The sequence below is a fragment of the Lepus europaeus genome, chromosome 7 (assembly GCF_033115175.1).
Source record: "Lepus europaeus isolate LE1 chromosome 7, mLepTim1.pri, whole genome shotgun sequence".
NCBI classification, from domain to species: Eukaryota; Metazoa; Chordata; class Mammalia; order Lagomorpha; family Leporidae; genus Lepus; species Lepus europaeus.
This window is the reverse complement of record NC_084833.1, coordinates 67,254,751-67,277,752: the sequence shown is the minus strand read 5'-3', so window position 1 is coordinate 67,277,752 and position 23,002 is coordinate 67,254,751. Positions and strand designations below refer to the sequence as shown.

Here is a 23,002-nt window from a genome sequence, read left to right as displayed (position 1 = left end):
AGAGTGAACCAACAGATGGAAGACCTCTCTCTGTCTCTACCTCTCTCTCTAAATCTCTTTCAAATAAATAAAATAAATATTAAAAAAATTTTATTTATTTCAAAAGCAGAGTTACAGAGAGAAGAGACATCTTCTATCTACTGGTTTACTCCCCAGATGATTTGCAACAGCAAGGTCTGGGACAGGCTGAAGCCAGGAGCTTCTTCTGGGGCTCCCACATGGGTGCAGGGGCACACGCACTTGGGCCATCCTCTGCTGCTTTCCCAGGCATGTTACCAGGGAGTTGAATTGGAAGTGGAGCAGCCCATGTAGGATGTCAGCATTGCAGGTGGTGGCTTAACTCATTGTGCCCCAAAGACATCCCCAACTTCTTCACCTCTTGCAACATCTCTATGACATATTTTAACCAAGATTCAAAAGTGTTTCTTGGGCTTAGAGCCTGAGTGTACTTTGTGGTGTCTTCAAAAAGCTGAGCAGTAATTTCTAATGCTTATGACCTGCAACAATGATTCCAGGTTTGGGACTTTTTAATTTAAAAATTGATTCAAGAGACAGAGCACTCCCATCTGCTGGTTCACTCCCCAAATGCCTGCAATGACTGGGGCTGGGCTAGGCCAAAATTATAATCCAGGAACTCAGCTCAGGTCTCCTGTGTGGATGGCAGGGCCCTAACTATGTGAGCCATCACTACTGCCACACAGGCCTGTATTAGCAGGAAGCTGGAGTCCCGAGCAGCAGCTGGAATTTGAACCCAGGCATTCCACTGTGGGACTTGGACATCTTAACCCGCTAGGCTAAATGCATATCCTGTATATGCAAGTACTTTAAAACTTCCTCTAGCTTTTGCTGCCTTCCAGGGTGTATGTTATCAGTAAGTTGGAATCCAAGGCAGAAGTAGGACTAGAACCCAGGTACTCTGATATGGGTATTAGCTAGCTAGCTAGCTAGATGTATATTTTTTAAAGATTTATTTATTTATTTGAAAGGCAGAGTTACAGGGAGTGAGAGGCAGAGCAAGAGTGAAAGTGAGAGAGATCTTTCATCCACTGGTTTACTACTCCAATGGTCGCAATGGCCAGTGCTGTTGCAAGCTGAAGCCAGGAGCCCAGAGCTCCTGGTGTTCCAGGACACCTGGGTGTTCCACGTGGCTGCAGGAGCCCAAGGACTTGGTCCATTTTCTGCTTCTTTCCCAGGCACATTGGAAGAAAGTTAGATTGGAAGTAGAATAGTGCCCATATGGGATGCCAGATTTGCAGATAGCAATTTAACCTGCAGTTTAACACTGTGCTGCAAAAGTGGCCCCAGGTAGCTAGATAGATATTAACCTATAAAGAGGGACTGAAGAAAGTGCAAATTTTTAAATAAAGTGAATTTTTGTGCAATGGAACAAGGAAACAAACCCAGAAAGCAGACCAGCAAGTACACCTAAAGTCATTGCTCTTGTTCTATGACCCTGTTAGAAGGGGTTCAGCCCTTTCCTTGGAGTAACTAGGGGAATCCCCCATCCTACACCAAGGGGGTTGTTAGGTCCAGTAACACTGCACTGATAAAAGATCCTGAAAGCATTTCCAGGAACTCCACATCCAGAAGACCCCCCTTCCTCATACACAATTGCCCAGAAGACAGAAGGCGGGGAAGAGGAATGGGGAACCCATACTGATGTCCATAAAAACTCCAGTCCAAAATGGACTGGGTGCTCAGTTCTTTACTGTGATGCCCACCTGGTCCATCAGGTGTATATCTCATCATTAAACTTTGCTTGCTTACCACTCTGTGTCTCATGTCTGAGTTCTTTGTTGTGTGGAGACAAGAACTTGCCAGCAGATGATCTCTAGTGCCTGGTGTAGGTATCCAAGTGATGTCTTTATCATCATGCTAAATGCTCACTCCAGTGACATACTATTTTTACTTATAATAGCGAAACAATTTTTAAAAAAAGATTTACTTATTCATTTTGAAAGGATTTGAGAGAGGGGCTGGCACTGTGGCATAGTGGGCAAAGCCGCCATCTGCAGTGGAGACATCCCATAGGGGTACAGGTTTGAGTCCTGGCTGTTCCACATCTGATTCAGCTCTCTGCTATGGCTGGAAAAGCAGCAGAGGATGGCCAAAGTGTTTGGGCCTTTGCACCCACATGGGAGACCTAGAAGATCCTCCTGACTTCTTGGCTTTGGATGAGGCCACCTCTGGCCCTTGTGGCCATTTGGGGAGTGAACCAGTGGATGGAAGACCTCTCTCTGCCTGATTCTCTATAACTCTGCCTTTCAAATAAATAAATCTTAAAAAAAAGTTAGGAGAGACAGAGGGATCTTCCATGTACTGACTCACTCCCCAGATGGTTGCAGTGGCACCCGCACTAGGCCAGACCGAAGCCAAGAGGTTCATCTGGGTCTCCCCTGTGAGTGGAAGGGGCCAAAGCACTTGGGCAATCCTTTGCTGCTTTCCCAGGCTATTAGCAGGGAGCTGGATCAGAAGTGGAGCAGCTGGGACACAAACCTGCACCCATATGTGATACAACATCACAGGTGGCAGCTATACCCACTATGCCACAATGCTGGCCCCAAGAGCAAAACAATTGGAAATACTTTGCTGTTTTTAGCTGTAAAATGCAATGCTATGCAGCAGTTGAAATTAAATTTATGAGTGGCTTAAAATTATTGAGGAGGAGAATGTTTATTTAGTTGAACATAATTTCATTAAACTTTTACTCCAAAAAAAGATTTAAGTTGATTAAAATCATGGCGCTATGAAACAAAAAAGAAATATCCCAAAAGATATGGTAGAAATAGATGAATTTAGTGCATACTGTTGTTTGCCTGCTCATTAGTAACATCTTCTCTCTTTTTTCCTAACAGAAAAGGCAAAATAGTAACTATATTACTAATGTTCAAACTACTCTCTGTTTTGTTTGGATGTAAGTATATGGGACTTCTCAGATCTGCTAGAGACTAAAAAATTACATGGAAGAAAATTTAAAATGGTAGGTTAAACATAACGGTCATTATAATCCAAAGGGAAAACCTAATGAAACACTGAAACTTCTGTAGATTGTCTTCATAGCACTGCACCGGGTTTTCAGGTGTGTAATTTGGGAGTACATATTTTTATTTTATTTTATTTATTTATTTTTTTGACAGGCAGAGTGGATAGTGAGAGAGAGAGACAGAAAAGTCTTCCTTTTTGCCGTTGGTTCACCCTCCAATGGCTGCTGCGGCTGGCGCATTGTGCTGATCTGAAGCCAGGAGCCAGGTGCTTCTCCTGGTCTCCCATGCGGATGCAGGGCCCAAGGACTTGGGCCATCCTCCACTGCCTTCCCAGGCCATAGCAGAGAGCTGGCCTGGAAGAGGGGCAACCGGGATAGAATCCGGTGCCCCAACCGGGACTAGAACCTGGTGTGCCAGTGACACAAGGCAGAGGATTAGCCTGTTAAGCCACAGCGCCGGCTTCTTTTATTCTTTTCTTTCTACTTAACTTTTCTCATCCTCCTCTGGGATTCAGAGTCCATTCCTGCCCCTTCCTGCTATGTTTGGTGTTCTGCAAGGCTGATCCCTTCTGCATACCCAGACCCCTTGCTAGTTTTTCAGCACCTTGGCAAGTCCAAGAGAGGACCATTGGTGCCAGGAAAGCCTGGAGAATTGGTCTGGGGAAAAATATTTGTGTTTCTCATGAATGCCCACCAGAGGGCATCCATTCTAGAAGTTTCAAAAATTAAATGGTTTAATTTGTGGCTATCCATTAGTCTTCCCCCTGCTCCTCAGTGCTTGCTCAACGGAGTCAAGAATGAAGTGGCTATAACGGCAGGAATGGAGGCTACAGATGGGCTCCACAATACAGACTTCTGCTCACCAAAGCTCATCTGGCCACTGATGAATGTTCAACTTGCTGATGGCAGAGACATAATACTGAGCCCCTGATGTGGTGTGAGCCCCAGAGGGACCCAGGCATTTCTCTACGCGTCAGTTACCTACACTGCTCTGTAACAAACCGCTAGGATAAATTCTGGCATTTCTGAGCAAATGACTTTGACAGCTTTGTTTGAGGATATTCATGAAGCTGCTTAGGAGCAGACAGCAGATTTATTTACATTCCAGGATGACAAAGCTAGTCCTGGAGACTTTTCTATGGGTTGGAGGGCAGATTTGTTTCCTCCCCAGTAATAAAGTCTATCTCCGGAGGGCAGGTTTACAGACAGTTCTGCTTTAGGACCAGGAAATTCCTAAGCTGCATCTTCTTCAACTGTTAGAAATCTGTCGAGTGCATGGCATTCACATTCATTGCTGCCATGGCCATTGAGCAGCAAGGAGGACTCATTCAAACATGACGTCATGCCGCTTGCTATGCTGTGAATAATAAGCTGCCTTGTTTGCTGGGGGCTTGTGATCTCGTTACTACATGAATTTAGAGAAGTGTGACAAGTTGACTTAGCAGTTTAGGGACTACCTGGCCAAAGGACAGCCCTCCCACCCCCAACTAAATGCCTTAGGATCACAGCCATTCATTATTTCTCAGAAGCCTACATATTGGGTGGTTCTGTCTCAGCGGGCTCATTGTAGTCAGTTAGTGGATAGATGTGTTTTGGGGGGCAGCGCTGTGGCATAGCAGGTAAAGCCGCCACCTGCAGTGACGGCATCCCATATGGGCTCTGGTTCAAGTCCTGCTGCTCCTCTTTCTGATCCATCTCTCTGCTATGGCCTGGGAAAGCAGTAGAAGATAGTTCAGGTCTTTGGGCCCCTGCACCCATGTGAGAGACCTGGAAGAAGCTCCAGTCTCCTTGCTTCAATTGGCCCAGCTCTGTCCGTTGTGGCTATTTGGCGAGTGAGCCAGCGGATGGAAGACCTCTCTCTGTCTCTCTGCCTCTTCTTCTCTGTAACTGCCTTTCTTTTCTTTCTTTCTTTCTTTTTTTTTTTTGACAGGCAGAGTGGACAGTAGAGGGAGACAGAGAGAAAGGTCTTCCTTTTTGCCGTTGGTTCACCCTCCAATGGCCGCTGCAGTAGGTGTGCTGCGGCTGGCGCACCGCGCTGATCCGATGGCAGGAGCCAGGTGCTTCTCCTGGTCTCCCATGGGGTGCAGGGCCCAAGCACTTGGGCCATCCTCCACTGCACTCCCTGGCCACAGCAGAGAGCTGGCCTCGAAGAGGGGCAACCGGGACAGGATCGGTGTCCCGACCGGGACTAGAACCCGGTGTGCTGGCGCCGCAAGGCGGAGGATTAGCCTATTGAGCCACAGCGCCGGCCTGTAACTGCCTTTCAAATAAATAAACAATAAAATTCTTTAAAAAAAAATATGTGTTTGGGGAGCTAGTCTCAGCCCAGCTAAGTTAACCTGTTTGAATCCTATGTGGTTGCCCATCTAGCCATCTAAATTAGACTTGTTCTCATGGCAATGATAGCATTCCAAAATGAAGCCAAAGACCTGGGAAACTGGCATGTAGATGGACCTTGAGGTTTAGGTTCAACCTGGCACACTGTCACTTTTTCCACAAGCTACTGGCTGGTCACAGGCCAGCCAAAATTTAAAGTGTGGGGATATATATTCTGCTTGATATTGGAAGCATTCAAGTCACATTCCAAAGCATCTACATACACAAAGAAGGAGAATGGCGACCATTTTGATGATCCTTCCACCACACATTGGGTGCTTTTCATCATGGAATAAGTGAGCAGTAGTTTATCATCATTGGAATAGATACATATTATAGATTCAGGTTTGGCTTACCTGCCTGCAATGGATACCCTATTATCTATTCATGGATGCCTCATTTATTATCATGCTATTCCACACATTGCTTCTGATGAAGAATGCTGCTTCCTCATGAAAGAATTGTAGTGAAGTGGCGCCGCGGCTCAATAGGCTAATCCTTCGCCTGAGGCGCTGGCACCCTGGGGTTCTAGTCTCGGTTGGGGCACCGGATTCTGTCCCAGTTGCTCCTCTTCCAGTCCAGCTCTCTGCTGTGGCCTGGGAAGCAGTGGAGGATGGCCCAAGTCCTTGGGCCCCTGCACCTGCATGGGAGACCAGGAGGAAGACCAACGGAAGGAAGACCTTTCTCTCTGTCTCTCTCTCTCACTGTTTAACTCTGCCTGTCAAAAAAAAAAAAAAAAAAAAGTAGTGAAGACAATTGTTGGGTCTTTCCAAGAAGCCCAGTACTCAGATGTAGTTGCTATGATCAAACAATTTATTTTAAGATTTATTTATTTATTTGAGAGGCAGAATTACAGGGAGGGAGAGACAGAGAGGTCTTTCATCTGCTGGTTCACTCCCCAAATGGCCACAACAGCTGGAGCTGGGCTGGCCCGAAGGTAGGAGCTTCTTCTGGGTCTCCCACAAGGGTATAGGCCCCAGGCACTTAGGCCATCTTCCGCTGCTTTTCCAGGCCATAAGCAGAGAGCTGGATTGGAAGTGGAGCAACTGGGACACAAACTGGCGCCCATATGGGATGCTGGCACTGCAGGCAGAGGCTTTAACCTACTATGCTACAGCACCAGCCCCGGTAAAGCAGTTTAAATAACCCTTTTTGCATACTCATTTATGGTGCTAGCTGACAGACAACATATTGTGAGACTGGGATTCTGTCTGACAGGTTTGTGATATGTGAACATCTGAAATATACTATGGTTTCTTTCACAGCTTACATGAGTCTGGGAATTGAGGGGTGGAGGTAGGAGCAGTTCTTTATGCTTTTACACTTAATAACTCATGAATGAATTCTTGGGTACAGGTTTGGAGTGCTTAGTTTCCAAGGGAGGAAGAGTTCCACACAGAACAGTCATTGTTCATTATAATGGAACATGTAATAAGATTACCACTGAAGCTCTCTTAGCTGAACTACCAGGGGAAGAAGGGGTTATTATACCAGCCTGGGTGATGCACCACACATTCTGAGGGATATTGGGCTACAAGTACAAAACAAGGACAGGCAAGACTGAAGGTCATGGGAGTCACTAGGGCAACTCATTGTTTTCTCATTTGCAATGAAGGTCAAGTGAGAGTGGTATAAATTCCGCAGAAACAGTTTTCTTTCCTTTTTTTTTTTTTTAAAGGTAGAGCAAGAGAGAGAGAGAGAGAGAGAGAGAGAGAATCTTCCACCCACTGATTCACTCCCCAAATGCCTGCAGCATCGGGGGCTGGGCCAGGACAAAGCCAGGAGCCAGAAACTCAGTCTAGGTCCTGTGGAGGGTAGCAGGGCTTCCATACGTGAGCTGTCATCTGCAGCCTCCCAGGGTGTGCATTAGCAGGAAACGGATCAGAAGCTGAGGTGGAACTTGAACTCAGACACTCCGATACAGGATGCAGGCATTCCAAGTGACAGTCTAATTTGCTGTGCCATAATACCTGCCCCAAAGACTGGTTTTTTTTTTTTCTTTAGCTTTCTCCCAAAGACAGTTTTTAAATTCAACATTAAAGCGTTTGTTCTTATTCACATACTAATATGGCCCCAACCTCTCAACTTTTATTGCTTTTTCCTATTCCCAGTATACACTTTATGAACTGAATTTCTTTTCTTTTTTTTTTGACAGGCAGAGTGGGCACAGAGAGAGAGAGAGAGAGAGAGAGAGAGAGAGAGAAAGGTCTTCCTTTGCCGTTGGTTCACCCTCCAATGGCCACCGTGGCCGGTGCGCTGCAGCCGGCGCACCGTGCTGATCCGCAGCCAGGAGCCAGGTGCTTCTCCTGGTCTCCCATGCGAGTGCAGGGCCCAAGCACTTGGGCCATCCTCCACTGCACTCCCTGGCCACAGCAGAGAGCTGGCCTGGAAGAGGGGCAACCAGGACAGAATCCGGTGCCCCGACCAGGACTAGAACCCGGTGTGCCGGCGCCACTAGGCTGAGGATTAGCCTAGTGAGCTGCGGTGCCGGCCTGAATTACTTTTTTTTTTTAAATTGCAACAAATTCCTTCATAAAGCCATGTTTTTAATAACAATAATTATGATACTTTTATCAGTTGTTAAGATGCACACTTTTTTAAAAGATTTATTTGAAAGTTAGAGTTGCACAGAGAGAGAAGGAGAGAGAGAGAGAGGGAGAGAGAGAGAGAGGTCTTCCATCTGATGGTTCACTCCCCAATTGGCCGCAATGGCCAGAGCTGCAACGATCTGAAGCCAGGAGCCAGGAGCTTCTCCCGGGTCTCCCACATAAATTCAAGAGCCCAAGGACTTGGGCCATCTTCTACTGCTTCCCCATGCCACAGCAGAGCGCTGGATAGGAAGTGGAGCAGCCAGGTCTTGAACTGGCACCCATATGGGATGCTGGCACTGCAGGTGGCAGCTTTACCTGCCACACCACAGTGCCAACCCCAAGATGCACAATTAACACCTCTGAAATCAGGCACCACAGGGCAGGGGAGGAATGTTGCAAGCTTGAACAAAGGCAAGGCTCAGAAGTAGCAAACACTGGGAACAGCAACGGACGACAGGACTGCCGGCTTAGCCTCTTTCCCTTATTTCGTGAGCTCCAAATTCTGTTTCCAGCCCCGGTCGCCCCGCCCCGTTCCTTTAACCTGTATCTTCTTCCTCCGCTTTGCTCTGCGCCAGTCTCTCCGTCACTCTGAGACCACCAGCGCGCCTCCGAAAGGGCTCATTGGCTCGGCCTCCTTTCAGCCCCGCCCCTTCCGCCTGAGGCCCCGCCCCCGGCGCGCTACGCTCCCGGTGTTTTCGTTCTTCCGGCGCAGGCGTCATCAGTGGCCCAGTCTGGCGCTACAGCTGTGGAGCAGCAGGAAGCGGCCTCTCTTTCCTCAGATCCCGCTGCCTTGTGGGATCGCGGCGGGTTCCTCTCGTCCAGAAGGGTTTCCGGGTTCCTCCAGCCCCGCGTCCGTCGCTGAGTACGGAAGCTGAAAGGGTCCGCGGGCAGCATGGCGGCGCACCTTAAAAAGCGGGTGTATGAGGAGTTCACTAAAGTTGTTCAGGTAAGCCCTGGCAGGAAGGGTCCCGGGAGCCGTCGAGCGTGGGGGAGCCCTCCGGGCCTCAGGCAGTCTGCCCGAACAGGCGCCAGGAGTGTGTGGAGTGCCGACGACTTGATAGGCTGGGGCTGCACGCTGGTGGGCGTGTTAGTTTGCAGTCGCTGTTGTTATTCACATGTGTAACCTGACATGTTTCTTAGAAGAAACAAATCATGCTTTACAGTTTACAGAACTCTCCTGTTATTTCGTTCCCACACAGCCTAGCTAGATGGGGTTACATGAGCATCCTCGGTGGACATTGCGGCTAACGGACGGTGCAAAGCCGCTCCCAACTCCTGTTCCACAGAGGCGCCCAGGGAAAAGTTGGGCTGCAAGCAAAGCTCTAAGGGGCTGGAAGAGGGGTCTGTAGAGTTCCTCACGGCCGGGTAAGAGCAGGCGAGGGTCACAGGCGTCGTCTTCACTGGGAGGGAGCTGCTACCTGGGAAGGAGGGCAGTGCCTTCCTCCCTTTGGAGTTCAGTGACGCTCCATGGGTCTCCACACGGATATCGCTAAAGTAGAGGCTGGTGCCGAGGCATCCTTGTGTCCTACTTCTCCAGTCACCCTAGGATTTTGTTAGACTATGCATGCTATTAAGTCAATCATTTGAGGGGTCTGCGCAGTGGGGCCGCAGGTTAACGCCCTGGCCTGAAGCGCCGGCATTCCATATGGGTGCTGGTTCGAGACCCGGCTGCTCCTCTTCCCGTCCAGCTCTCTGCTGTGGCCTGGGAAAGCAGTGGAGGATGGCCCAACTCCTTGAGCGCCTGGCTTCTGGCTTCGGATCGGCGCAGCTGCAGCCGTTGCGGCCAACTGGAGAGTGAACCAGCAGATGGAAGACCTCTCTCTTTGCCTCTCTTCTCTGTAACACTTACTTTCAAATAAATAAATAAATCTTAAAAAAAATTGTTTCGGGGCGTGAGGCAGGATTTTGCATTACTAACAGGCCCCCCAACTCGTGCGGGAGGATCAGCAGCATTCTTAGGGCTTTAGGCTTGTAGACTGGCAAGGTGTAGACCATCCGGCAGGAAGTTGATCTTTTTTTTTTTTTTTTAAGATTTTATTTATTTATTTATTGACAGGCAGAGTGGACGGTGAGAGAGACAGAGAGAAAGGTCTTCCTTTGCCGTTGGTTCACCCTCCAATGGCCGCCACGGTTGGCGCGCTGTGACCAGTGCACCGCGCTGATCCGAAGCCAGGAGCCAGGTGCTTCTCCTGGTCTCCCATGGGGTGCAGGACCCAAGGACTTGGGCCATCCTCCACTGCACTCCCTGGCCACAGCAGAGAGCTGGCCTCGAAGAGGGGCAACCGGGACAGAATCCGGCGCCCCAACCGGGACTAGAACCCAGTGTGCTGGCGCCGCAAGGCGGAGGATTAGCCTAGGGAGCCACGGCGCCGGCCAAGATTTTATTTATTTATTTAAGAGATAGAGTTACAGTCAGAGGGAAAGACAGAGGGAAAGGTCTTCTGTCTGCTTATTCATTCCCCAAATGGCAGCATATGGCCAGAGCTGGGCTGATCTGAAGCCAAGAGCCAGGAGCTTCTTCTGGGTCTCCCACATGGGTGCAGGGGCCCAAAGACTGGGGCCATTCTCCCACTGCTTTCCCATGCTATAGCAGAGAGCTGGATTGGAACTGGATCGGAAGTAGAGCAGCTGAGACTTGAACCAGCACCCAAAGGGGATGCAGGCACCACAGGCATAGGCTTATTCTACTATACCACATCACCGGTCCCACAGTGACCACACTTATTATTTTCTTTTCTTTCTTTTTTTTAAGATTTTTATTTGAGAGGTAGAGTTACAGGCAGTGAGAGGGAGATCTGCTGGTTCACTCTGCAAATGGCCACAATGGTCGGTGCTGGGCTGATCCAAAGCCAGGAGCCAGCAGCTTCTTCTGGTGCAGGGGCCCAAGCACTTGGGCCATCTTCTATTGCTTTCCCAGGCCATAGCAAAGAGCTGAATTGAAAGAGGAGCAGCAGGGACTAGAACCAGCGCACTGCAGGCAGAGGATTAATCTGTGCCACAGTGCTGCCCCAACCATATTTCTGATAAAGGCAAAGTAGTTGAGGTAAAGATAGTTAACTGGAATGAGGGTAAAATTTTTTTCTTCAGTGTAAATTACAGTCTCCATCAGTTTTAATTTTCTGATAAACCTAGATGAAACTCATGGATGCCTTGGCCATCTCAATATATTTCTAGAATTGTTATTTTTTTTAAGATTTATTTTATTTTATTTATTTGAAAGTCAGAGAGAGGAAGAGAGAGAAGTGAGAGATGTTTCATCCACTGGTTCACTTCCCAGATGGCCACAATGGCTGGAACTAGCTTAAGCTGAAACCAGGAACCAAGAGCTTCCTTTGGGTCTCCCCCATGGGTGTTCAGGACCCAAGCACTTGGATCATCTTCTGTTGCTTTCCAAAGCACATTAGCCAAGAGCTGGATCAGAATTGGAGCAACCAGGACTCAAACTGGCACTCACATGGGATCCCAGCATCACAGGAGGTGGCTTGTTTAACCTGCTACCTCGTGGTGCTGGTGTTGGCATTTATTTTCTAATAAAGAGTTAAGTAGATCATTAATGTGACCCTTTAACCCCAAAACTGCAACAATCCTCAGAGAAAGAAGCTGAGACTTGGAGAAATTCAGTGACTAAACTTGTAGGAGCTAGGGAAAGACAGAATTGTGATTTATGGCCTTGTCTTCAATGGAGTGCTTTTTTTCCAGTCTACATTACTAATTTTTCCTAAGGTTAATTCTGCTAGCTAAGTGGATGATTTGTTATAAGGGAAAATTATTCCCATCAAGGAGGCAAAATTAAATTTGCAGGCTCTTTGTTTTCACTTGATTTTCATGTTCTATCTCTGCATCCCCTTACAGCAACAACAGGAGGAAATTGCGACTAAGAAACTCCGACTGACGAAACCAAGTAAATCTGCAGCACTCCATATAGATCTCTGTAAAGCTGCCTCCCCTGCAGATGCTTTGCAGTACCTCCTGCAGTTTGCCAGGAAGCCTGTTGAGGCAGAAAGTGTGGAGGGAGTGGTCAGGATTCTCTTGGAACATTATTACAAGGTAAGAAGATCTTGTGGACCTGTTGGGAGTGTGTGTATGAGTTGTGTTAGTGTCTGCACAATGCCTTAATACTGAAAATAAGTAAGAAATAAGTCAGCTTTTACTGAGTATTTTCTCTGTGCTGGTACTGAATTCATGTTCTGTCCTCATGTTCTGTCCTCAGAAGCTTACTAAATGGAGACAGACATGTAAACAATAAGGTGTATCGTGTTAATGAAGGTATTGTCAGTGTAACATGTACAGAGTGCAGTGGGAGCACAGAGGAGGAGTAAACATCATCCACAATCCTTCTGTTACTGTGACGTCTCCGGAATGTAGTCCCTTCTTCATCCTGCTATTCCTATCCTAACTCAAGGTCCCCATACGTAACTGAAATAGCTCTCATTTTTTCTTTTTAAAACTTTATGTATTTAATTATTTTCATTTTATTTGAAAGGCTGAGAGAGAAAGAAGAGAGACAGATAGAGATCTTCCATCCTTTGGTTCCTTCCCCAAATACCTGCCGTGGCTGGTCCACACCTAAGTCAGGAGCCCAGAACTCTGCATGGGGGGGAGGCACCCAAGTACTTGAGCTGTCATCTGCTGCCTCCCAGGGTGAGCATTAGCAGAATGCTGGATAGGAAGTGGAGAAGCCAGGGCTTGAACCAGGTACTTCTGTGTGGAATGCGGGCTTCCCAAGCAGTGACTTTGCTTTGTCACATATCTTCTTTTTTTCTTTGAGCAGCAGAGAGGCAGAGGCAGATCACACATACACACACAGACACACACACACACTTACACTCACACACACTTGGAGCTCCCATCTCACATGCCCATAGCAGCCCTTGCATGGGTCTGATGCCAGAAGCCACCAACCCAACCTAGGTCTTCCATGTAGGTGACAAGGATCCAACTCCCTTCAGCAATCACTGCTACCTCCTAGGGTCCATGCCAGCAGGAACTGGAGTCAGGAGCTAGAGGTGAGCATTGAACCCAGGCACTCTGATATGGCGTATTGACATTTCACCTGACATCCTAACCTCTAGGTGGAATGGCAGGCCCTGGTCTTTTTCTTAAGTTTAGTTTATTTGAAAGGCAAAGTGACAGAGAAGGAAAGAGAGAAGAGAGCTTCTATCCACTGATTCACTCAAAACGGCTACAATAGTTGGGGCTAATCCAGATTGAATCCAGAAGCCCAGAGCTCCATCTGGGTCTCCCACGTGATGGGCAGGAGCCTGAGCACTGGAATACTGGAGCCATCTTCTGTTGCGTTCCCAGACAAATTGTCAGGAAGCTACATCAGAAGCAGAGCTAGGTGGGACTCAGCCGGCACTCCAATACAGGATGTTGGCCTTACAGGCTGCAGCTTAGTTTGCTGTGCTACAGTGCTGCCCTCCCCCCCCCCCCCACCCCTGGTCTTTTGTTAAACTTTAGAACAATTTCCATTATTTTGGTGATGTTAATCTGATGAAGAAACTAGGTTACTTGTTTATATAACGTCTTGTTTTCTGGATTTGTTACAGCCTTTGGAGCTTAACATTATTCTATTCCATGTGTTTATTATGGATGGAAGTTAGATCTGAAGACTTTGTTAGATTTAGTATAAGCATAATTTTTGGGAATTTTAAATATTTTATAGCAGATGATTTCTACTTCATATGCACCTTTCAGGATGCATGCTATATGTTTAAAAAAATTTTTTTTTAAAGATTTGTGTTATTTATTTGAAAGGCAGAATGACAGATAGGGACAGAGAAAGAAAGAGATCTTCCATCTACTGGACCAAAATGGCCCAATATGGCCTCAACACCCAGGGTGGGACCAGGCTGAAGCCAGGAGCCTGTAACTCAAACTGAGAGTCCCATGGGAGTTACAGGGGCCCAAGTTCTTTGCCCATCCTCTGCTGCTTTCCCAGGTACACTGGCAGGGAGCTGGAAGCAGAGCAGCAGGGACTCAAGACAGCATTCCAACATGGATTGCTGGCTTTGTAGGTTGTGGCTTAACCTGCTGTGCCACAATGCTGGTTCCTTTTGAAAAAAAAAAAAAAAAATTGTGAACATTTTTTTAGGTGGCTATTTGTTTATATACATCTACTTGAAAAGCAGATTGACAGAAAAAGAGAGAGATCTTCAGTCCACTTCCCAAGTGACCTAGACACTCAGGGCTGGGCCTGGCCAAAGCCAGGAGCCTGAACTCTAACCAGGTCTTCCACATGGGTAACAGGGGCCCAAGCCTTTGAGCCATCATCCACTGCCTCCCAGGATGTATAAGCAGGAAGTTAGATCAGAAATGGAGTAGCTAGAACTTGAACTGGCCCTCCAACCTGAGATGAGGGTGTTCCAAGAGGTGACTCAGTCTGCTGCACCACAATACCTCCTCCTGCATGCAAAGCCTTGATTTCTCATTTTGCAAGAGCTTCGCACTTTTCCCCTTCAGTCCCTCTAAACTGTTTAAAGCACTTATTTTCTTTACCTTTTATGTATGACATATGCTTGACAGAGAAAGTCCTGTCCTTTACATATATAATGCTTGAGTTTATACAGAATGCTTGCAGTTTTCCAAAAACCTGTGTGTTCAGAAATCATTGTCTTTTCTCATGCTATTTTCTTTTCCTAGAAGGCTTCTTCCTGCTACTCTGTGATCTGGTCACCCATTTTCTCTGCCAAGCATATTCCTTCCTCAGAGTCTGTCCGTTTATGTTTTCTTCTGCCTAGAACACTCCTCAGGTATTCCCGTGTTTGTGTCCTACATGTCATTCAAATCTTTGTTCCAATGTCACTGCTTCATTGAGGCCTTCCTTTACAGCTGTGTTTTTTTATTGGAATGGCCTAACCCACCATAGTATGTCCTAACTCCTTGCCTTGATTTTGTTTTCTAGTACTTCTAATTGCCTATATAATTTGTTATATTCCTGTTCTGTTTCCCTGTAGTAGAACAAAAGCTTTTTTCGGGGCTGGCACTGTGGTATAGTGAGCTAATCTTCTGCCTGCAGCACTGGCATCCTTTGTGGGTGCCAGTTCATGTCCTGGCTGCTCTTTTTCTGATCCAGCTCTCTGCTAATGGCTTGGGAAAGCAGTGAAAGATGACCCAAGTGCTTGGGCCCCCGCATCTGCATGGGAGACCCGAAAGAAGCTCCTGGCTCCTGACTTTGGATGGCCAAACCCCAGCTTTTGCTGCCATTTGGGGAGTGAACCAGTGGATGGAAGACCTTTCTCTGGTTAAGAATGCCTAGGATAGTTGGGTCATATGGTAGATTTATTTTTAGTTTCAAGGAACTTTCATACTGTTCTCCATAATGACTATATAAATATGCATTCCCACCAACAGAGTACAAGGTTTCCTCCTTTCTACCACATCCTTGCCAGCGTTTGTTGTTTTTCTTTTTCTTTTTTTAATCATAGATGTTCTAACTGGAGTGAGTTGATATCTCACTTCAGTTTTGATTTATATGGGATGCTTGCTCTGCAGGTTACGGCTTTACCCATTACGCCACAGCACTGGCCCCTAAAAGCTTATTTCAAGCAGGGAGTTTTGATTTTTTGTATTGCCTTAATGGGGAGGGTATTTAGCTTAACCGTTAAGACATCATTAAGAATCCCTGTGTCCTGTATCAGATTACCTGTGTTTGATTCCTCATGCCAGCTCCTGACTCTAGCTTCTTGCTAACTCAGACCCTGGGAAGCAATGATAGTGGCTCAGGTATTTGGGTTCTTGCCACCCACTTGCTCGTCTGTTCCCTGTATTTGCTGTGAACTGGAAGTTAGATCTAAAGACCTTGTTAGATTTAGGGAGATCTGGGAAAGCAGCGGATATGGCCCAAGTACTTGGATACCTGCCACCAACATGGGAGACCCAGATGTAGTTGTGTACTCCTGGCCTCAGCCTGGCCCAGCCTTGGCTGTGGTGGTCATTTGAGGACTGAACCAGGAGATAGAATCTCTTTCTCTGTGCCTCTCACTCTGCCATTCAAATAATTTAAAAAAATTTTTTTAAAGATTTATTTTAAAGGCAGAATGAGAGAGAGAGAGAGAGAGAGAGAGAAAGAAAGAAAGAAACTGCCATCCATTGGATTACTCCACAAATAGCTGCAATGGCCTGGGCTGGGCCAGGAGCGAGGAACTTCATCTGGGCCTCCCAACATGGATGCAGGGGCCCCAGGACTTCAATCCTACTCTGCTGCTTTCCTATGCACATTAGCAGGAAGCTGGATTGGAAGTGGAGTAGCTATGCCTCAAACCTGCGCCCATATGGGATTCTGGCATTGCAGTCAACTGCTTAATCTTTTATGCCACAATGTCACCCCCACCCTCTAGTGTTTTTTTTTTTTAACAACTTTTCTCTCATAACCTCTTATTTTTTTTTTTAAAGATTTATTTATTTATTTGAAAGTCAGAGTGACACAGAAAGAGAAGGAGAGGCAGAGAGAGAGATCTTCCATCTGCTGGTTCACTCCCCAGTTGGCTGCAATGGTTGGAGCTGTGCCGCTCTGAAACCAGGAGCCAGGAGCTTCTTCCAGGCCTCCCACGTGGGTGCAGGGGCCCAAGGACTTGGGCCATCTTCTGTGGCTTTCCCAGGCCACAGCAGAGAGCTGGATTGAAAGTGGAGTAGCCGGGACTCAAACTGGCACCCATATGGAATGCTGGCACTGCAGGTGATGGCTTACCTGTTATGTCACATACTGGCCCCTCTCGTAACCTCTTAGCTTCAATATTTTTGTTAGGATTGGCATGAGCAACTCCATTTTGATTCCTATATTCAAATTTCTTTCACATCCATTTGTTTTAGACTTGCCATTCTGGGGGAAGTATGAAGGTTGGAAGAACTGGATGAGGGCAAAACTGCAGTTAGGGGTGACCATCTAAGAGACTAGTGTGGAGAAAGGGGATGAAAATCTGAACCGGGACAGTTTTAATTGTTGAGAAGAGCGGTTCTTAAAGAGGGCTTACCTGGAGGTTTGTAACTTAAATGTGAATGAGTCATAAATGAGTCTCAGTAGAAGGGTCAGAGTATTATTTCAGGAAGTTGAACTTGAGTATGGATGAGTAATTGTAGTAGGTCACATACTTTTACTCCTTGCTCACCACTTTTTTCTCCATTTTTTAAATTGTGGTAGATAACATTCGATGTAACTTATTTTTTTATCTTGACCAATTTTAGTGTAGTTTAATGGTGTTAACATTAATATTGTGCCACTGTCACCACCATCCATCTCCAGAACTCTTTTCATCTTCAAAACTAGAATTTTACTCATTAAATAATAGTCCTTCCCTAGCTTTTGGCAGCCAGAGTTCCTTGACTGTATGATTTTGACTATTCTAAGTATGTCAAATAAGTGGAATGGTACAATATTTGTTTTTTTGTCTCTGGCTTATTTCACTTAACATTATATACTGCAGGTTTATCCACATTGTAGCGTATGTCAGAATTTCCTTTTTTTTAAAAAGGACTAGATAGTGTTCCATAATGTGTTCATAGCAAATTTTGCTTATCATTCATATGTCAATGGATACTTGGGTTACTTCCCATGTTTTAACTATTTAATGCTGCTATGAGTATAGGTATACAAATAATTCTTCAAGAGCCTGCTTCCAATTCTTTTTTTAAGATTTTATTTATTTTATTTATTTATTAGGCAGAGTTACAGAGAGAGAGAGAGAGAGAGAGAGAGATTGAGAGATCTTCCATCCACTGATTCACTCACCAAATGGCCATATGGCCAGGGCTGGGCCAGTCTGAAACCAAGAGCCAGGAGCTTCATCTGGGTCTCCCATTTGGGTGCAGGGGTCCAGGGACTTGGGCCATCTTCCATTGGTTTCCCAGTTGAGTTATCAGGGAGCTGCATTGGAAGCAAAGCAGCTGGAACTCCAATCACTGCCCATATGGTACGCTGGTGTTGCAGGTGGTGGCTTTACCCACTATGCCAAATGGTGGCCCCTGTTTCCAATTCTTTTTTTAAAGATTTACTTATTTATTTGAAAGTCAGAGTTACACAGAGAGAGAAGGAGAGGCAGAGAGAGAGAGGTCTTCCATCCGCTGGTTCACTACCCAAATGGCCACAATGGCCGGAGCTGCGCCTTTCCGAAGCCAGGAGCCAGGAGTTCTTCTGGGTCTCCCCCACGGGTGCAGGGGCCCAGGGACTTGGGCCATCTTCTACTGTTTTACCAGACCATAGCAGAGAGCTGGACGGGAAGTGGGGCAGCTGGGTCTCAAACCGGCGCCCCCATATGGGATACTAGCAGTGCAGGCAGTGGCTTTACCTGCTATGCCACAGTGCTGGCCCCTCCAATTCTTTTTGAGTAGATGCCCAAAAGTGGAGTTACTGGATCATATGGTGATCCTGTTTTTAATTTTATGAGGGATCATCCTACAGTTTTCTCTAGTGGCTTTACTATTTTACATTCCTGCCAAGTGCACAGAGTTCCAATTTCTCTGTGTCTTTACCTACACTTGTTTAATTTTTAAAAAAGACTTATTTATTTGAAAGTTAGCGTTACAGAGAAAGAGGGGGAGGCAGAGAGAGTGTGATCTTCGATTTGCTGGTTCACTCTCCAGATGGCTGTCATGGCAAGGTCTGGTCTAGGCCAAAGCCAGAAGCCAGGAGCTTCATCCAGGTCTTGGCAGGGGCCTAAGCACTTGAACTATCTTTTGTTGTTATTCCCAGGCCATTAACAGGGAGCCGGTTTGGAAGTGAAGCAGCCGGACATGAACTGGCACCTGTATAGGATGCTGGCATCACAGGTGGAGACATTATGTGCTATGCCACAACACTGCCCCCTGTTTCCTGTTTTTTTTTTTTATAGTAACCGTCCTTAATGGGTGTGAGATTGTATCTCCTTGTGGTTTTCAAAAAAAAAGTTTAAATTAATTAATTAACTAATTTTAGATATGGGGAGAGAGAGAAAGCTCCCCTCTACTGGTTTTCTCCCCAATGTCTGCAGCAGCCAGGACTGGGCCTGGGCTGAGTTGGGAACTCAATCCAGGTCTCCTGTTTAGGAAGCAGTAGCTCAACCACTTGAACCATCACTTGCTCCCTCCCAGGGTCTGCATTAGCAGGAAGCTAAAGTCAGAGGAAGCAGAGACTCAAACCTAGGCACTCTGATGAGGGATGATGGCATTCCAACCAGTGGCTTAACTGCTAGGCTTAAGGAAGACCTTGTAGTTTTGGGTGCAGGGGCCCTTGGGCATTTTCCTCTGCTTTTCCAGGCCATAGCAGAGAGCTGGATTGGAAGAGGAGCAGCCAAGACTAGAACTGGCGCCCATATGGAAGGCCAGTGCTTCAGGCCAGGGTGTTAACCCACTGCGTCACAGTGCTGGTCCCGAGAGAGAGGTCTTTCATCCACTCGTTATCTCCCCAGATGGTTGCAATGGCTGCAGCTGTGCTGATCTGAAGCCAGGAGCCAGGAGCTTCTTCCGGGTCTCCCATGTGGATGCAGGGGCCCAAGGATTTGGGCCATTTTCTGCTGTTTTCCCAGGTTATAGCAGAGAGATGGATCAGAAGTGGAGCACTCATTTCGGATGCTGGCACTGCAGGCGGTGGCTTTACTCACTATACCACAGCGCTGGCCCCTCCTATTCATATCTTTTGCTTGCATTTTTGTTGTTGTGTTTCAGCAGTTCTCAATATATTCTGGTATTTTCAAATCAAGATCCTAACTTCATCATTTAAAGAAATAGAAAATAACAAGCTAAACTCAAAGTAGAAGGAAGGAGATAATTATTCTAGGCCTGGTGTTTGTCTGACTTTCAAGTCCTGGCTGTGTTCCTGATTCCAGCTGCCTACTAATGTATGTTCTGGGAAGCAGAAGGTAATGGCTCAAGAAATTGAACCCTGGGTGCCGGCTCCGTGATGCAGTAGGTTAATCCTCCACCTGCAGTGCCGGCATCCTATATGGTTCTAGTCCTGGCTGCTCCTCTTCTGATCCAGCTCTCTGCTATGGCCTGGAAAAGCAGAGGAAAATGCCCAAGGGCCCCTGCACCCACATGGGAGACCCAGAGGAAGCTCCTGGCTCCTGGCTTCGGATCAGCGCAGCTCTGGCTGTTGTGACCATTTGGGGAGTGAACCAGCGGATGGAAGCCCTCTCTCTCTCTCTCTCTCTCCTTCTCTGGATTGAATTCCCAGATCCTGGTTTTGGCTAGCCCAGTCCTTTCTGTTGTAGGCATTTGGGGAGTAAATCGGTGGATGGAAGATCTCTGTCTGCCTTTCAAAATAAGTAAGAAAGTCAGTGATAGGGCAGGTATTTGGCCTACTGATTAAGCTACTGGTTAAGATACTTCATCCCATATTGAAGTACCTGGATTTGATGCCTGCTTTGGCTCCTTATTATAGTTTTCTGCTATTGTAGACCATGGGGGATAATGGATGGCTCAAGTAATTGGGTTCTTGCCACCATGTAGGAGACCTGGATTGGTTCTAGGCTTCTGGCTTCAGTCTGGCCCAGCCTCAGCTGTTGAGGGCGTTTGTGAAGTAAACCAATGGATGGGAGCTTGCTCTCTCTCTCTCTCTCTCTTTCTGTTCCTTTCCTGCTCTGCATCTGTCTCTCTTTTTGCCTCTCAAACAGAAAAGAAAAAAATAAGTGATATCAGGAAGGATTTAAAAAGTTCCCATCTGTGTAGTATTCGGTGTAATATCCTGAATGAGAAAAACTGTCTCCCTTGAAGAATATAAAGTTAATTTTTTAGGAACAATTCCTTGAATCTCTTTTGTGATGTTAATTTTTTATTTATTTCTGTTTGTTGATTAAGAGCTTCAAGATGACAATAGCTTCTTTTGTTTCAGGAAAATGATCCATCTGTGAGACTGAAGATCGCATCCTTGTTGGGTTTATTATCAAAGACCACTGGATTTTCACCAGATTGCATTATGGATGATGCCATAAACATACTACAGAATGAAAGTAAGTTGCAGTTTATAAGCTGTCTAGTCAGAATATAAATAGAAATATTTGGTTCTTTTTTTTTTTTTTCAAAGAATATTTGAGAGAGTTACAGACAGAGAGGGAGAGACAGGTCTTCGTCTGTTGGTTCATTCTCCAAATGAGCTCAGTGGCCGGAGCTGGGCCCATCCGAAGCCAGGAGCCAGGAGCTTCTTCTGGTTCTTCCACATGGGTGCAGGGACCTGAGCACTTGGGCCATCTTCCACTGCATTCCCAGGCCATTAGCAGGGAAGTGGATTGGAAGTGGAGCAGCCAGGACTGGAACTAGCGCCGATATGAGATGCCAGCACTGCAGGCGGAGGCGTAACCTACTACTGCATAGCACTGGCCCCGAAATATTTATTTATTTTTTTAATATAGAATTTAAGGCAACATTTTTCTGTGTTGATTTTTATTGAAAAATAATTTGAGGGTGATTTAATACAAACATGTACATATGTTTACATTAGTGTCAAAATAACAGTTTTTTCTTTTTAAAAAAGGCTTATTTATTTATTTTTATATAATTGAAAGGCAGAGGGACAGAAAGAGAGACAGAGAGAGTGAGAGATCCTTGATCTCTGTTTCATTTCCCACAAATGCCCACAATAGCCAGGGTGGGTCAGGATGAAGCTAGGAGCCTTGATCTCCTTCTGCATCTCCGGCATGGGTGCCAAGGGCTCAAGAACTTGAGCTACCTTTTATCGCTTCCCATGATCTACATTAGCAGGAAGCTGGAGTCAGGAACTGGAGCCGGATATGGAACCTGGATACTCTGATGTGGTATGTGGTGGGCATCTTAACCAGCGTCTTAACTGCTAGGCCAAATGCCCACCCTCAGTTTTCTTTTTTTTTCTTCTTTCTCTCTCTCTCTTTTGTTTTTTCAAAAGATTTATTTATTTGGAAAGGCAGTGTCAGAGAGGGAAAGACAGAGAGAGACAGATCGTTCCATCTGCTGTTTCATTTCCCAAATGGCCATAACCATCAGGCCTGGGCCAGGCTGAAGTCAGGACCCCAGAAGTCCATTTGGGTCTCCCACATGGGTGGCAGGGGCCTAAGAACTTGGGAGGTCCTATGCTGCTTTCTCAGGCACATTAGCAGGAAGTTTATCAGAAACAGAGAATGGGGACTCAAACTGGCACTCTTATATGTGATGCAAATTTCATAAGGGGATGCCCACCCTGCTACAGCACAACACCAGCTCCAGGAGCACTTAGCATTTGTATAGGACTATGCCCAGTACTGTGGAAGAATTAATTTTTAGAAGCAATCTGTGTAGGAATTATAGCTTTTAGTTGAGTTGTAGGAATTTACCTTTTAGTTGAGGTTGAAATAGTAGAAGTCAGCTGATAAAAATCTACATTTTTGACCCAACTAAATTGGCTTTTATAGTGACCTCTTTTGGAAATGCTACAACTCAGCTTTTTAATCTTCCTTTTCTAGAGTCTCATCAAGTTCTAGCTCAACTGCTGGATACTTTACTTGCGATTGGTACTAAACTGCCAGAGAATCAAGCTGTCCAGATGCGATTGGTTGATGTAGCCTGCAAGGTAAGAATATAATTTATTCTTTTTTGAACAGTTTTTATTATTTGGAAAGATGGTTAGAGTTCTAAAATCTGCTGATAGCTGCCTTTTTTTTTTCCCTCTTGATCTTGAGTTAGGAGTAAAGTTAATATTATAAAATGAACTTCCTTATCTTCCTACAAGAAATGAAAGTAATTAGCATAACTAGCTATTGTGTATACTGTGCCTAGTAATATACTCTGCTTATTGATTATGTTTTATATTCAATTATAATTTGGCCATCACAATTCCTTAAGAATGTACTGATAACCCTGTTTGATAGAGGTGGAATTTGAGGTTTCAGGAGTGTAACTTCTCCAAATCTTCACAGCTAGGAGGTTGCTGAACCAGGTTATAAACTCTGGTTACTCTGATTCCAAAACACATGTTCTTTTATTATGCCTTGTTGCTTCAGTAAACAGAACACTAGACACAAGCAACTGTTGTCAAGTTTTTTTTTTTAAGTTCTTTTTTTATCTGATTATAAAAGAAATATGTGCACATTGATTATACATTTTGATTTAATTTGGGCTTTTAGTTAACCTCTTT

The 23,002-nt window shown here is 45.9% G+C and overlaps 1 protein-coding gene across 1 annotated transcript in view; it reads left to right on the top strand.

The window, feature by feature from the left end:
- Positions 1-8,675: 8,675 nt before the first annotated feature.
- INTS4 (integrator complex subunit 4) overlaps positions 8,676-23,002 on the top strand; it is a 105,304-nt gene continuing 90,977 nt past the window's right edge. The window contains exons 1-4 of the mRNA XM_062196764.1: positions 8,676-8,896; positions 11,803-11,997; positions 20,753-20,870; positions 22,332-22,438. Of these exons, the coding sequence (XP_062052748.1) occupies positions 8,843-8,896; positions 11,803-11,997; positions 20,753-20,870; positions 22,332-22,438 (474 nt within the window). The 5' untranslated portion in view covers positions 8,676-8,842. The remainder of the gene's footprint in view (positions 8,897-11,802; positions 11,998-20,752; positions 20,871-22,331; positions 22,439-23,002) is intronic.